General features: G+C 43.4%; 1 protein-coding gene across 2 annotated transcripts in view; it reads left to right on the top strand.

The window, feature by feature from the left end:
• hyal4 (hyaluronidase 4) overlaps window positions 1–13,572 on the top strand; it is a 38,171-nt gene extending 24,599 nt beyond the window's left edge. For both annotated transcript variants that reach the window (XM_084018193.1, XM_084018194.1), the window contains 3 exons: window positions 296–1,285; window positions 2,950–3,039; window positions 10,140–13,572. In XM_084018193.1, coding sequence (XP_083874319.1) covers window positions 329–1,285; window positions 2,950–3,039; window positions 10,140–10,637 — 1,545 coding nt within the window. In that variant the 5' untranslated portion in view covers window positions 296–328 and the 3' untranslated portion in view covers window positions 10,638–13,572. The remainder of the gene's footprint in view (window positions 1–295; window positions 1,286–2,949; window positions 3,040–10,139) is intronic.
• The last annotated feature ends 3,713 nt before the right edge of the window (window positions 13,573–17,285 follow it).

The following is a 17,285-nucleotide window of genomic DNA, read 5'->3' on the forward strand; positions in this document are numbered from 1 at the left end:
ATGCCATGCACTGGTACTCATTACGTACCGTCGATATTCAGTCAGTACCAATGCGGACATATGAGACAACTGTGTTCGCAGCTTTGAGAGCAACACCCCTTGCAACACTCGACTGACCAATGGTGCCAATTTGATCACTGACTTACCATGACCCATAGGGCTGGCCTTCAGCGGTCCAGCCAAAAAATGTACATTATAGCTGTGGTCATGAGAATCTTGTGAGCTAAAATTTGCTGTGCTAGAAAATGTTCTAAAAATATGATTTTTTTTTCTGCGTTCCCCCATCCCTTTTCAGGATGACTGACAGCTGCTCCTCCTGAACCCCAGGATGCCTGTGGTGCCAGTGGGCGGGGCATCCTCCTCCAACCACGTTGTATCCATCGCCCTCACCTGCTCATGGCTGCTCTTGCTCTTCCATGCTGCCTTCGGTCAAAAACCTGCCAAGCTGCCTCAGATTGGCCGGAAGCCTTTCATTGCCGCCTGGAACGCACCGCTGGACATGTGCACCATCAAGTACAACATAACCACCAATGTCAACCAACTCTTCCACATCCATGGGAGCCCACGTGCTGATTGGACAGGCCAGAATGTCACCATCTTTTACGCCAACCGGCTGGGTTACTACCCCCACTACACACCTCAGGGCACCGCTGTGCATGGGGGTCTGCCACAGAACAGCAGCCTGGACCTGCACTTGTTCAAAGCCTACCAGGACATCAACCACTTCATCCCCTCTGAGGACTTCCGTGGCCTTGCTGTCATTGACTGGGAGTTCTGGCGGCCTCAGTGGAGCCGTAACTGGCAGAAGAAGGACATCTATCGGCGCAAGTCGAGGGAGCTGACTGCTAAAGCTTATGTCAATGTCACGACAGCTAAGGTGGAAGAGTTGGCACGGCGGCGGTTTGAGAAGAGCGCCAAGGCATTCATGCAGAGGACTATCCAGCTGGGGACACGCGTACGCCCCAACGGCCTCTGGGGTTTCTACCTCTACCCGGACTGCCACAACTACAACCTGCATGAGCAAAACTACACGGGCTCCTGCCCCCTACTGGAGAGGCTCAGGAATGATGAGCTGCTGTGGCTGTGGAACAGCAGCACGGCACTCTTCCCCTCTGTGGCAATCAGGAAAAGTCACACCAACAGCATCAGCAACCTGCACTTCTCCCAGCACAGGATCCGAGAGTCACTCAGGATTGCCTCGCTGACCTCGAAGGAGTACGACCTTCCCACCTATGTGTACTTAAGGCTGGGCTACCGAGACGAGGCCCTGGCTTTCCTCACCATGGTAAAAACACAGTTTATCAGAGCAATGCACTTGTTTTACTGTTAGTTCAGTATTAGGCATGTGGTTAATATGGTTGAATATTTAATTTCTGCCGTCATGATCACATTTCAGTTACCATGCCGTTCCACATTTGACATAATGTAACTGCAACAAGTGCTACTTGTTACAGTTACATTATGTCGAATGTGGAAGCAATGTACAGCTATGAAAACAGCGATGATGTAGCAGTTAGAGCTGATAATGACATCCCGACCAACGCAGCCGCCATGCAAGCGTAGCCATCCTCCAGCTTGCCTTAGGGTAAACACAGATTGCTCTGCCGTTGTTACACTGTTAGATCAAGATCATGTGTCATACACTTTACCTATGTAATAAAGTGTGGAAATACTCTATTACAAAACCAGATGATTTATGTTGTTCTATCTATCAAATCTCGGCTTCAGTGAATATGATCAAACAAATGTTGCTGACTGGGACTTTAAGCACCAACAGTTAAAAGGACTTTTTAGAAAAACTAATGGAATGTACACAAATATTTTGGTTCACAAAACTGTTTGTTTGCACTGACTGAAGGTCAGAGTTTACTTTTCCATTACTGCTATCTAGTGGAAAACCACAGCTGCGTTTGACTAAATACAAACCTAAAATGCTATGGTTTCCTTGTTCTCCCTAAATGACACCACCAAAACCAGAGGGACTTTTTTGTTGCTTACTAGTCTGCAGATTTATTAGGGATTTTCCAGAATAACATTTTAAATATCTGTGTGACCCAGATATAACATTTGTTTTTTTTTTCATTTTGAAAAGAAGCTTATTTGAGAAATACCTCCGTTCTTCTTCACTTTTTGCTCCACATAATTTTTTCTTTCTAATCACACAAAATGCATATTTTTTCCATAATTTCTGCAGCTTTTTAAATGATTATATCTTTACAGGTTTATTTCATGCAATACAAATATGATTGTGGATGCCATGTGATAGAGACTCCATTCTTAAAAGCAGAGTCTTTTTTTCTCAGCCAGAAATCTCCACCGCAACAGAATCAGGAACGACACAGTTCTGACTGAAAACAGCTGAGAAGTGATCAGCAGTGGAAGGGTTAATAACATCTGCGAGCAGCAGCGTGAGGTTTAACTGTGTGACAGTGAACAGCAGCTTCAAAGAGTACAGGCATATGATCTGAGAAAAAAGCATCACAGACCTCCAGGTTAAAAACAGGCAAACCATAGGATAAAACAAGACAACAAACAAGTGTGTGACCACGTTCATGTGTTGGCCCAAGTACAGACTGCACAAGATTAAAAGAGTCTGATGTTTAAAAAGTCTTGCGCCAGAGGGTTTTCAGGTCAACACATATCACAATCTCCAACAATAATCATACAGAGGGGTTTGCTCATATATTATTCACTCTGATTTTTATTGAACATTGTATTACTTAAAAACATGGTGAAATGGATTAGGCTTGTTGGCAGTGTCTTTTGATTTATGTACTCTAATATATAATATGGCAACAAGAACAAGTTCAGATTTCCGTTCTGGAATGGTATGCAAGTTACGACATATTTAATAAGATACTGCCTTGTTTGCATATTCAAACATACATTTTTGGAAAACATGAATGCAAAAAATAATTGATTTTGTATGTGCCTGTGTGTTTCCTGCAGAGAGACTTGATCCACACCATCGGGGAGAGTGCTGCTCTGGGGGCTGCAGGATTTGTCATCTGGGGGGATCTGAACCTGACCTCATCCAGGGTGGGTGTCCATTGTCATTAACCCTCATTGTCCGTAACCCTCTCTTAACCCTCTCTCTTATCTTATATTATTATCTGTAAACTGGTTCAGTTTATACTCCCTGTCAGCTGTTAAGCGTGTTCGTTTGTTTGAGATGTAAAAGTAGCCAGACTAAAAGAGAAGACAGACTACGACGTACTGTTAACTATCCACCCATCCATTGTCTACCACTTATCCTGTATTCAGGGTCGCGGGGGGGCTTGAACCGATCCCAGCTGACATTGGAGGAAGGCAGGGTACACCCTGGACAACTCAACTGTTAACTATTGATTCAGAATTGTATCAATGGTCACAAGGCTCACATCGCTCATATTTCATAAGGTTAGGGTAAATAGAACATCTAAGTAAATGGAACGTTAAAGTAAGTAGAACGGAGGAAAGCTCCTCATGGTACAACAATAATAAAATGGAACAGGGCTTTTTAGTGGTAAAGTCAAAATGGAAGAATCCTAACACAACTAATGATACACAAAGATTATTTAAATACAGGTCATTTCTGCTACCAACCCTGTTCTTTTCTAATGTGTGCAGTGGAGACAGACTGACTGTGGACTTTCATGTGAAAAATGTTTTTTCCTCAAGCGTTTTCCTTGGTTTTGGGCTCCAAACAGACCACAGCTGTAAACACAGGCAGACAATAGATAGCTTACATCATGTGGCCCTGTTGTGAAAGCACTCTGACATTTTTAAATATATAATGCACATGTTTACGGCCTCTCTGAATGGAAAATAATTCCCCCAAACAGCAGCTGATCCTTTCACAATCTCAGGGAACCCTCTTGCATGATTTTGCAGCTGCTTTTAAGAAATGTTATAATACAATTTAGGAGTTTGTTCTGCCTGATTCACGTCAGCTAGAAGGATTGTAATATCAGAGGTTTCATTTACATTAACCTTTGAATCGGTGTCCATGTGCGTATGTGCGCGCGTGCGTGTGTATGTGTGTTTGGTAATTAGACGCAGCCAGGATGTCTTAAAAAAAAGTGTAAGTTACTCAAAGAAATGCGTTACACCCATCCAGCAACACCTTCACTGGCTCCCAATAAAGCAGCATATCCACTTCAAGATCCTCCTCATCATTTACAAAGCTCTCAATAATCTGATAAATAAAATGTATTATTATTATTGTTGTAATTATTACTACTGGATTAGAATTGGGTGATAATGTTTTGCTACATGATTTACAACCAGTCATACCAAAAAAGGGAACAGTAGACTTACAAGTAGAAATAGAAAACTAGAAGAACTACTAGAAAACACAGTGAACTGAAAGAGTTAGAGTTTTATTAAAAATACTTTTGCCCCCCCCACCTCTGAAATAAAAATGTCGTCCTTGGTCCACATGAATCCACTGAAAACGACTCAGCGCGCTGTAGTACATATCCCAGGCTCTTATGTGGCGCTGTTTCTGCTACAAAAATACACCATAAACACAGAAGAAGAGACGGACCTTGACCGGATGTTTGCCTATGGCAACACGTGAAAGCTACGGCTACTATCCACCCGACCACCCGACCAATAAATATCCATAAGATGACAATTTGGCCCGAATAAATAAAACCAACAATAAGCATCAACAGCCGTCACCCTAAGGACCTTAACGAGCCATTGTCACACGTTGTGATGGATTAATTAGAAAAATAAATGTGTTGGTTGTTTGTTAGAATCGTAAAAAAGTAGCAATTCTGCAACTTTTTTCCCGGAATATTGCCCCCCTCTCTCGGCTGTTTTTTTCATACAGTGGCCCTAATACGCCATTGTACAGAGGAGCAGAATATCTGCTGTAGCACATTCACGAGCACGTAGGCCGTTGTTGTTGTTGTTATGAGACGTCGCGGGGGAAGAAGTCAGGCTAGAGGGTCGAGGGGCGGGGCGATGACGTCAGCGTATGCGTTTTTGCCGTCTACACGAAAACGAAGACAAAACGGAGGGGTGCCGTTTTTTTCTTTCTCACCCTGACAGCTGATTTGAAAAAGGGCCCCGAAAACGCCAGATCGGTGTGGACGGCCGGCCCAAATGCACAAGACTTGTGCGTTTACCCACAAAAAACGTTTCTGTGTGGATGGCCTCTTAGTGGGGCAAGTTGGTCCTTAGCAATCAAGAGAACTAGTCACATGGGTGTGAATAGGTGTTGGATGAGTCACCTGAAAGTCATTGACCCATCCTGCCACCATGTACTCAGCACCTGCATGACTGAGAATCTTTACAGACATCTGTATTATCCCTTAGAACCTGCTGTATCAACTTGGTTAATTGTCAAACCTGATACCAATCATCAACATGTTGGTACTTACACCATAACCTTCAGTCACTGCATGGACAACAGTGAAAGTCGAGCTGAAATAGAAAATGCCTTTTTAATCCTTTTAGATCATATCCCTGGCCATATAGTGCACCCGTTTAACAATTATGCTGAAAAAAAATTCAAAAAACAAAAGAAGAAACAAAATATCGTGCATGCTTAGATCAGTGAGAACCAACCAGATAAAATGAATAATATGAATATATATCTGTTGACAGGTAGGCTTGTTCCTTCTGCCTACCTTGCACAGCAAAATAATAATTCTTGAAGGATGAACAGATGTTAATTTCTTCAGCCATCAATCCGTGGCATAGTTCATTAGGGACTGTGCAACAATATGCCGCTCTCCGTGAGAGTCAGGTACAGACAAACATCAGTCACACGTGACTCCAAGCTATATTTGGCGCAACAGCGCCTCTTCCTGAACAAGTACAGGTACATGCATTCATACACTTATCCAGTCTCAAGACTCCCACTTATGAATGACATGTATACTGTAAAACTTTTACATAAATAAAATAAACAAAACAAAAACATGGCATAATCGGACAACATTTTACACACCAAACATGACTCCTGCAAATTTCCCAAGCCTAAGCCTGGAGGCGGGCTTGGTCATAACATCTGCAATCATGTCATCTGTGGGACAGTAAACAAGTGACATCTTATCCTCCCTTATGGTGGACCTAATGAAGTGATATTTAATGTCCACATGCTTACATCTTTGTCTACACACAGGGTTCCTAACAAGCGCAATTGTCCCCTGGTTGTTATAAACAACAGTTTTCTTATACACATATTCAAATACACTCCTGTATTGTTAGAGCTAGAGCCATGTAGTCGGCTTCACATGTGGAAAGTGCTATTGTGGGTTGCTTCTTGGTTTTCCAAGAGACTAAGGAGCTGTCTTTACCCATACTCACACAATACCCGGTGGTACTGCGTCTATCACTAGCGTCCGCAGCCAAGTCTGCGTCACTGTATGCCTGTAGGCCTAGAGGCGTGCAGATAGGCTGTTTTCACGTCCATTTGATGCAAGATCAAAACGTTTTGGGCTGCCTTCTGCATCACTACATGTATACTTGTAAGATTGGCTGTTGGTCAGAATGTCTCGCCATAATCTATCCCTGCTCTCTGACTGTACCCTTTCACTAAAAACCTAGCTTTACTGGTCGTGTCCGTCAATGTCACCCTTTTCGGCCACATTTTTCTTAAATTTAGCATGAGGTTGCTTTAATTATGTGGCAAATGATAATAAACACAAGAAAGATGGGTACTTCAATGAAAAATGCATCTTTTATTCAACTTTGCTGCTGATGTTCAGTTCATACAAAAAGTAAATAAAAATGTCCTATCTAAAACCAATTAGGCACAGTGCTCGGTCAGTATAGACATGAATCCATAAATAAATAAACCTCTGTCCATTTTTTAAGGACAGGCAAATGTGTTTTATAAAAATTAAATAATAAATTAAAATCAAGTAAACATTTTTTCCTGTAAACCAAGGTCAGGCACATTAGCAGCAGTAAAACAGTAAACAAAACAAATATTAAGTGCATTTTGTGAAGTACATTCAGTGGTCAACTGCACAGTCTGTTGCAAAAGAACTTTACAATTCTGAAATGTAACGGTTTTAACGACTGACGTTTGTAGATACACAGCTGAAAATAAAGCATTTAGAGTTGTCCAAATTCAAGTTGTAAACATGGACTTTGTGATACAACCTGGACACAAACCTGTCATGGTGGACAGACCAGGTTTAAAATCAGGCTCAGGCTATGTCGTTCAGTTTATTCATACTAAGGAAAGTCAGCATATCCACATGGTCTCGTGTGAGGCTTGCTCTCTTCTGGGAGCAGATATTTCAGACTGAAGCAGGTTATCCAGTGCTGACTTTCCCCCTGCACGTCTGCTTCTTTTGCAGAAAGGGGTCCATGTTGGCTCTCTTCTTCGGACTGCATGCATTTAATTTAAAATACTTTTGTCAGGCACAGTCAGGCATAACGTTAAAGCTCTCTTTTAAAGCGAAAACACGCTTATAAAATGTACAATGTACATCAAAAACAAAACGTATTGGCTTGAATGTTACTTGAATCTTACCGAGGCGAGTCAGACTCCGTTTCGATCAACTGTCCGACGTGCTTTCTCTTTAAATGTTCGTGCATAACCGAGGTGCTGCCGTGATACGCAAGGTGCAAGTAATCTTTTTTTTCGCCGTATCCAGGATAAAATGCTCCCAAACTTTAGACGTTTTGGTACGCGTAGCAGCTGTGCAGGACGCCGCCATTTCGGTATGCTTTACCGCTCGGCAGAGACGATATTGCGCATGTGCGACTCTCGGCAGAGATTGTAATGAAGTGAGATGCCTCACTCCGTTGGAAAAACACGTCTGGCGACAATTGTCGACAATGGAATTCATTGTCGACACTTTCTATTATCGATTTTTGTCGACAACATCGACGAATCGTTGCAGCCCTAGTTGACAGGTAGGCTTGTTCCTTCTGCCTACCTTGCACAGCGAAATAATAATTCTAGAAAGATGAACAGATGTGCGTACAAGCATTCATACACTGGTATGGTCAGGTACAGACAGAGATCAGTCCCACGTGACTCCATGCCATATTTGGCGCAACAGCGCCTCCTCTTGAACAATTACAGGTACATGCATTCATACACTTATCCACTCTCAACAATATCCATCAATCAATCTGCAGATTGACTTAGCAACACAGAGATTTTAATTTTCAATGATCAAATTAAATTTCTCTATGCTGTTCCACTCAGGGATACATTACGATCTGAAAGGAGATACATACTCTTGAAATGCCATTTCAGCTGGACTTTAAAGCTGCATTGTTTTAGCCACTAGGGTCAGACAAACTCCACAACAAGATGAGCAACAGACAGCCTTTACACATACCTTAGTTGTGGCTAACGTGTTAGCAGACAACTGATAAGATAGCGAGACATTAGCTAAACAAGGGTTAGATTTGAATGATGTTTATTAGGTGCAACACAAAAAGTAGAGAAACCAGACGGAATGCATTTCTGTCCATTACGTTGTTTTAAAATTACAAACAGTCATTGTGCGATTGACACTCTCCTTTTTTCTGCTGTCATCTCTGCCTCAGACACTTTTTAAATGTTTACTCCAGAGATAAAGGACACGGCGGGGCTGCACAGTAATGTAGCGGGTAGCACTGTCACCTCACAGCAAGAGGGTCCAGGGTTCCATTCCTGGGGCGAGTTCGGGTTCTCCCCATGTGACTCTGCATTCTCTCCGGATTCTCTGGCTTCCTCCCACAGTCCAAAGACATGCAGGATGGGGACCTGTCTGTCTCTACATGTCAGCCCTGTAATAGACTGGTTACCTGTCTGTCTCTACCTGTCAGCCCTGTGATAGACTAGTTACCCGTCTGTCTCTACATGTCAGCCCTGTGATAGACTGGTTACCTGTCTGTCTCTACATGTCAGCCCTGTAATAGACTGGTTACCTGTCTGTCTCTACCTGTCAGCCCTGTGATAGACTAGTTACCCGTCTGTCTCTACATGTCAGCCCTGTGATAGACTGGTAACCTGTCTGTCTCTACATGTCAGCCCTGTGATGGACTGGTTACCTGTCCAGGGGGTAACCTGCCTTCGCCCAATGACAGCTGGGATCGGCTCCAGCCCCCCGCGACCCTGAACACAGGATAAGCGGTTGACGATGGATGGATGGATAAAGGAGATGGCGTAATATCCTATTAGTCATCACGTGAGCTGCAAAAGTCTTTCACTGGCTGGCTCATGGAGACGCTGCTACAGTTCCTAAACCCAAACCTAATCTGTCCATCAATTTTGAAGGTTCGAATCATTTTAATTGATTAGTTATTGTATTAAATTCCCACTCGTTACATGCATCTACATCTTTTCAAAATAAACTTCTGTGTTCAGGAGACTATTTGGTTAGGTTTAGGAACATATCATGGTCTTATGGAGTTAAATATGTTTGTTCACTTAAGTAAGTTCAGTAAGTTTGCAGTAAGCTACATTACACAGCTCAAGCATCGGCTCAAAAAGAATGTGTTCTGGGTGGAAGTCCCACGTTTTTTTAACCATCCAGCTACCCTGATTCTACCACTAACCAAGCTGCAGATGCTTTGTGAGAACAGGCTGCCCTTGGATTCGTAGTTAAATCCACATGATAATCCACTTACCTAGCTCTGTTATTGGCCTCCAAAAACATCCAGTTCTTTAGCTGCTACATGTTCTACTTTTTGTCTGCCATTTGGTGATGGCGAGGAAATTAAATGTGGATGTATCTGTATGTAGCTTCCTACTGCTTAAACCATTAAGACTGAACCAATGTGCTGTAAGACAAAACCTGGAGCGAAAAGAGAGTGAATATTGGACGTTTGGATGTGTATCATAATAATAATAATAATAATAATGGATTGGATTTATATGGCGCTTTTCAAGATACTCAAAACGCTCTGACTGGGTTCCGGGTTCCATTCATTTACACACAGTCATACCGGTGGTAGTAAACTACGATAGTAGCCACAGCTGCCCTGGGGTAGACTGACGGAAGCATGGCTGCCATTCAGCGCCTACGAACCCTCTGACCCCCACCTCAAACATACAGCAGTCATACACATTCACACGAGGCAAGCTGGGTGAAGTGTCTTGCCCAAGGACACAACGACCATGACACAGTGACAAGGGCGGGGATCGAACCGCCGACCCTCCAATCATGCAATGTCTTGTCCTGCTTCCACAGCATAACTGCACCAAAGTGAAATCCTTCCTGAGCCGACGCCTGGGCCAATACATCACCAATGTGACGCGAGCCGCCGAGGTCTGTAGCGACTTCCTGTGCCAGGGTAATGGTCGCTGCATCCGCCGGGACCCCCTTGCCCACCATTACCTCCACCTGAGCGCCGACAGCTACCACATCCGGCCCTCCGGCAATGAGGACTTTGTTGTTACCGGGTGGCACTCACAGCACGAGCTGCAGCTGCTGACCGAGAGGTTCCACTGCCACTGCTACGAGGGCCATGAAGACGAGCACTGCGACAGCATCAACAAAGTGAAGGAAGACGACGGACCGCGGAGGGAGGAAGAGGAGGAGCAGGAGAAACGGAGGATGGCATGGGAGGATGAGCAGGGTGACAGGTGGGAGGGAGGAGAGAGTGAGGCGTCACTCAGCAGCTGCAGCTTTCACCTGATGTTGCTGATGCTCCTGTTGAATTTATTGTTCGTGAAGGCCGTCGTATGATGCACTCTGACCAAAGGAGGAGTATATTTTTTAACACAGCTATGTATAGATGTTACTTTTCAACACACAGACAGAATGATGTTGTTAAGATGGAGAGAGACCAATCCACTTTTGGCGCCGTGAATAGTAAAAAAGACTAAAATGCTGTAAAATGCAGGAACATTAACATTTATTTCAGCCTGGATATATATGTCTGTAGAGGACCTATAACTGACACACAAATGTGACTGCAGCTTTAACACTAACCTAGTCCCAAGTTAAAATGTATTACAATAACAAGGAGAATTTATATTTTACCATTTTTTCAAAGTTATATTAGGCTGCTCTTAGAGAATGTGGGCATGCCCATGTTGGGCTTACCTTTAACTACTTGAGTTGCCTTTGTTCTCGCAAATGAGAATTGTTTTGCAAAAATGTCCTTTAAGGTCTTGTTCATTTCATCAGAGAACATGAAAGGAAATCTATTTTTTTGCCAACAATATGGCCATATTTGTCTCGGCGTGGACCGCATGGGGTCTCCCTTTGCCCAGTATCCGGCGATGCCCTGCTGGCCCTGGTGCACGGCTGCCGCACGCTTGTGCTTGTCCGCCTCTTTATGGCGTGATACATCTGTGCACAAGGTGAAACTGTATTGTGTCCGGGTAGAAAGTGTAGTAGATTTACGTTGCACACAGACCGAAATAGGTTGTGAAGTGCCAGAAACAGATTGTGAAAAAGAAATATTGTCATAAGCCGGGAGAAATGTAAGAGGATTGCCCCCCTGGGAGGAAACCAGGAGAGGACAATGAAATTGTGACTCTCCCGGGAAAATTGGGAGTGTTGGCAAGTATGCACTGCCACATTACGTTTGAAGTTGAAAAAATTTGGCTCTACTTCGATATTGAGCTAAATACTAACGTCAGCATGCTAATATGCTTAAAGTGGTAAAATGCTGTTGAGCAGGTATAATGTTAACCATGTTCACCATTTACTGTAGTACGTTAACATGGTAAACACAAAGTAGAACTGAGGCTGATGGGAATGTCACTAGTTTTGCAGTTATTTGGTGATAAAAATGTTAACCCTGAGGACCCCAAAGTTATAACAGTTAGGGACATGAATGTGTGGAGCGAATTCCATGTCCATCCATCCAATAGTTGGTGAGAAACTTAACTAAAAAACACAAATGTCTTATGGTGGTGACACAGGATTAAATTCAATTTTATTTATTGTGTCAAATCTCAGGACACTTAACACATTGAGCAGGACTAGAATACGCTCAAAATTTCAAGAGTCAACACAATTTCAAAGTCCCAACATCACCCAGGGGCAAGCGTTACAGCGACAGTGGCAAGAAAAAACTGCCTTAATAGGCTTTTAGGCAGAAATCTCATGCAGCCCAGGCCCTTGGGTTCCAACTGCATTTGGTGTTGGTAGTATAGTAGTAGTAGCATTAACAGTAGTGGTGGCATTAACAGAAGCAATGGTATCAACAGTAGCAGTCCATGGCAGCAGGCACAGCCACGCCGAGATGGATCCATCCCAACCACGTCGCCGAAGACCAAAAAGTAGTAGTTGAGCAGTCACACAGCGGGCAGGTGGAGCTACAATGTGGTGTTTCCAGCGTCAGACCAGTTAGCAGTCTGCATCGGTCAGGACCTCAGTGGACTCTGCTGGACCAGAAAGCATAGCCAAGTAGTCAAGTTAGTAACAGTAGAGATGCCGATTTTAGTCAATTTCTTTAATTAATAATACTGGCGGTAAGAGTCAAACAAGACCACAGCATCGGTGCAGTCCGGATCAGGTTCCACCACGGTCCAGGGAGACCTGCTAGGCGAGAGAGCACAGGGACTCCGGGGGGGAACATACACAGAGAGAGAGAGAGAGAGAGGCTCAGTGTGCCATTATAATCCCCCAGCAGTCTAGGCCTATAGCAGCTTAACTAAGAGCTGGCTCAGGGCAAACCTGAGCCAGGGCAAACCTGAGCCAGCCCTAACTATAAGTGGTGTCAAAGAGAAAGGTTTTAAGCCTACTCTTAAATGTGGGAACAGTGTCTGCCTCCCGAACCAGAACCGGATGACGGTTCCACAGAAGAGGAGCTTGATGGCTGAAAGCTCTGGCCACTGTTCTAATTTTGGAGACTTTAGGAACTACAAGTAACCCTTTATTCTGAGAGCGTAGTGCTCTATAGCAGGACAGTAGGGTTTAATGAGCTCTTTAAGATATGATGGTGTCTGACCATTAAGAGCCTTGTAAGTGAGGAGAAGGATTTTAAATTCTATTCTGGATTTTATTGGGAGCCAGTGCAGAGAAGATAATACAGGAGAAATGTGATCCCTTCTTCTAGTTTTAGTCAGAACATGTGCTGCAGCATTCTGGACCAGCTGGAGAGATTTAAGAGATTTATTAGAACAGCCTGATAATAAAGAATTACAATAGTCCAGCCTTGAGGTAACAAATGCATGGACGGGTTTTTCTGCATCTTTTTGAGACAGCATTGGCCTAATTTTAGTAATGTTACGCAGGTGAAAGTAGGCTGTCCTTGTAGTTTGTTTAATATGTGAGTCAAAGGACAGGTCCTGATCAAAGATAACTCCAAGGTTTCTTACAGTAGCATTTGAGGCGATGGCAATCCCATCAATAGATGGATGGAGATTGATTGGATAAATAGGACTTAAACCAGCTTAATGTGGTTCCTTTGATGCCAATTCATTTTTCCAGTCTACATATTAGAATCTCATGGTTAATGGTGTCAAACGCAGCACTAAGATCTAGCAGAACAAGTACAGAAACAAGTCCTTTGTCAGAAGCAATAAGAAGGTCATTTGTAGGGATGAGCGAGTACAGCATTATCTGTATCTGTATCTGTATCTGTTAACCATATGAATTATCTGTATCTGTATCTGTACTCGGAGTGGGCGGGGCATAACCCGGAAGTGGGCGGGATTTAACCCGGAAGTGGGTCTGGTTGTCTTGAAATGAGCGAGGTTTTAACTGGTATGTTATTTTAAGCATGCAATTGATATGGGCTGATCAGAAATTGTTTATTGCTGATTAGAAAACTATTTACAGGACAGCATCAGCATTGAGCTTCAGATCAATGGTTTTGATCACGATAGCAAACAAACTATTTACAGAACAAGTTTTGCAACAATGAATACAACACATGCGGTTGCAATTATCAAGTAAAATGTAATGAACACGAGTTTTCATACTCAACAATAACTTTTTTCTTTTAACTTTAATTTTTTTTATGATCAGTGTGATCTTTTTTTTTATATATATATATATTTTTGGTTTTTTTTTTTTTCCCCACACCAGGTGTGTGTGTGTGTGTGTGTGTGTGTGTGTGTGTGTGTAGCTTGATTTCCAATATTTATACCACTACCAGCTTGATTTTTTCACGAAATACAGCAAGAAAGTGTTAGAGCCAGGCAGCCAGATGACGGTTAAAAAAAGAAAAAGAAAAATCTCCGACAGGCAGAGACGCAACGCGAGTCGGCACCACGTCTGAACGAAGTACCAGAACTCTACTAGTTCATAAGTAAGTACCAACCTAAGTAATAACAAACCTGAAGCTGAAGAAAGAAACCCTAAACATTAACGGAAAACGACCCGCGAACCTGAGTGACTGAGGGAGAGACAGAGAGCTGTTCTGTGTGTGAGTGATCAGAGCGGACACAACAACACATCTGCGAGTGTGTAGGGGAGGGGCTGTAGCATATCACAGGACGCAGACACAGTCAGCTACCCAATGAGGATTTTTATTTAATCCGAGCACAGATATTGACTCGTATTACTCGTATAATACTCGTACTCGGCAAAAGTGCTTTATCCGTACCGGATACTCGTTTCAGCCGAGTATCCGGCTCAACTCTAGTCATTTGTAATTTTCACCAAAGCTGTCTCTGTACTATGATGTACTCTAAATCCTGACTGGAAGTCCTCAAGTAGACTGTTATTGTTGAGAAAGTCACACAGCTGATTGGCGACTACTTTCTCAAGGATCTGTAGTTTGATAAAACCCCTGGATCTAGAGTAGGTTTCTTAAGAAGAGGTTTAATTACAGCTACTTTAAATGACTGTTGCACATAGCCTGTTAATAAAGACACATTGATCATATCTAATAGCGATGCGCTAACTAAGGGTAAGACTTCTTTCAGTAGCCTGGTTGGTATCAGGTCTAGGAGACAGGTTGAAGGTTTAGAAGAAGAGATCATTGACATTAGTTGGTTTAGGTTGATTGGAGAAAAGCAGTCTAAATATATATCAGGTCTTAATGCTATTTCTAAGACTCCTGAGTTTGAGGGTAATACGGTTCCAATTGAAGGCAAGATGCAAGTAAATTTGTCTCGGATTGCTAGAATTTTATCATTAAAAAAGTACATAAAGTCGTTACTCCTAAGATCTCTAGGAATGCATGGCTCAGTAGAGCTGTGACTCTTTGTCAGCCTGGCTACAGTACTGAAAAAAATCTAGGGTTGTTTTTATTTTCCTCTATTAGAGATGAGTAGTAGGCTGCTCTGGCATTACGGAGAGCCTTCTTGTATGTTTTAAGACTGTCTTGCCAGACTAGCCGGGATTCTTACGGTTTGGTGGAGCGCCAGATGGTTTCAAGTTTACGCAATTTTTGTTTTAATTTACGAGTTTGGGAGTTATACCAGAGAGCTAACTTCCTATGCTTTATAGCTTTCTGTTTTAGCGGAGCAACAGAGTCGAGAGTGGTTCGCAGTAGGCTTCCAGATTCATCTATAAGAGAATCGATCTGGGAGGGACTAAGATTAACATAGAAGTCCTCCGTTTCATTAAGACATGGAAGTGAACTCAAGACTGGCGGAATTACTTCCTTAAACTTAGCTACTGCTCTATCCGATAGACACAATTTAGTGGCTATGACAGTGAGTTGGTTTATGTACACTCTGACTGAAGCCAATAGAATCTATTAAGGAAGTAAATGCTACACTAAGGCTGTCATTTACAACGTCCACATGGACATTAAAACCCCCCACAATAATAACTTTATCTGATTTCAGGACTAAACTTGATAGCAACTCAGAGAATTCAGATAGGAATTCAGAGTATGTACCAGGAGCACGATACACAATAACAAACAGAATTGGCTGCATTGTTTTCCAATTTGGGGGCGAAAGGTTGAGAATCAGGCTCTCGAATGAGTTATAATTTAGTTTTGGTTTTGGATTGATTGACAGGCTTGAATCAAAAATGGCTGCAACTTCTCCTCCACATCTGCTGCCTCGAGATATATGAGTATTAATATGGCTGGGAGGACTAGCTTCGTTTAAGTAAACATAGTCTTCATCACGCAGCCAGGTTTCAGTCAGGCAGAATAAATCATTATGATTATCTGATATTAAATAATTGACTAATACTGCTTTAGATGAGAGAGATATTGGGCCCTAGTTTCGTAGACCAGGCGCAGTCAGCATTCAGCGCACCTGCGCCATGCCAACAGGGTGTGACCGCCTGGACTTTGCAAGTTTCGTGCACCGCACAGGCTCGCGCAGGCACACCTCCCGTCTCGCCCACCCGCGCAAGTGGGAGAGAGGGAGGAGAAGAAGGCGTGAGTGGGAGACGAGGAGGAGACGAGGCGTGGACTGGGATTAATACAGCCGATTCAGATCTTCACCAATCAAATGAGCTCCTCTCCTCACCTTTAATGCGTTAGGGGAGGTTCAGTGCAAGTTCCGTCACTTGACAACCCGATGACAGAAGCCGTGCGTATCATAATAATAACAATGCCGATATTATAAAAAACAGGAGAGAGAGAGGGAGATGTTTTGGTCCGAGAGGCTGAGTTTCCGTTACGCGTGCAATCTGCCTTTGATCTGACGTCAGATGTGACAGGACAATCTATATAGATATAAATTCACGTTTTGATTAAATTAGTTGCATTAAATAGTGTTTGTTGTGATTATTTATTGCATTTAAATGTGCCTGGAACTGTGGAAACCTGCCTGTGAACTTCCACTCCACCAGCTGAAATTTGCCTTGAATGAATGGACTTTATTTGCGCCTTGCGCCGAGAGTAGACTGGCGGGCTTTCAGCGCAGTCTCGGCGAGGCTTTTTGCCACGAAACTTCTCCGCCTCCCCCTGCTGCGCCGCCACACCCATCTTGGTGCAGGCGATCTGCCAAACTGACCACGCGCAAGGCTGCGTGGGTCGAAACTTGCATTACGCCAGCTCCGCCACCCTCCGCCGCCCTGCGCTGCGCCACGAAACTAGGGCCCCTAATGTTCAAGAGTCCACATTTTATTCTCTTATTTTGTTGTACTACATCGCAAGTGCAAATTTTTTTTATTAGGTTTTCATGTGAAATCCCTCTTCTGTTGGACCGAATTAATTTGTTTGGTTGGCGGACAGACACCATTCTTATGTGGTTTTGGGTAGGTGACTGCTCTAATGGAGGCACAGAGAAGTGTGTAAAGGGGCGTTCACACCGGACGCGATAGACACGAATTGAGCGGCGACTCTCCATTGAAAATCAATGTAAATGGCGCGATGACACGCGATTCAGGCGGAGGCGGCGCGAATGGAGCGTATGGCGCGATGAGACGCGGCGCGAATGGCGCGTCTGACGCGAATGCCGCATCTGACGCGAATGAAGCGACGCGAATAAAGTTGAAAATATCGAACTTTTCAGGCGGCAT

The sequence above is a fragment of the Eutrigla gurnardus genome (genome assembly GCF_963514095.1).
Source record: "Eutrigla gurnardus genome assembly, chromosome: 9".
Lineage (NCBI taxonomy): Eukaryota > Metazoa > Chordata > Actinopteri > Perciformes > Triglidae > Eutrigla > Eutrigla gurnardus.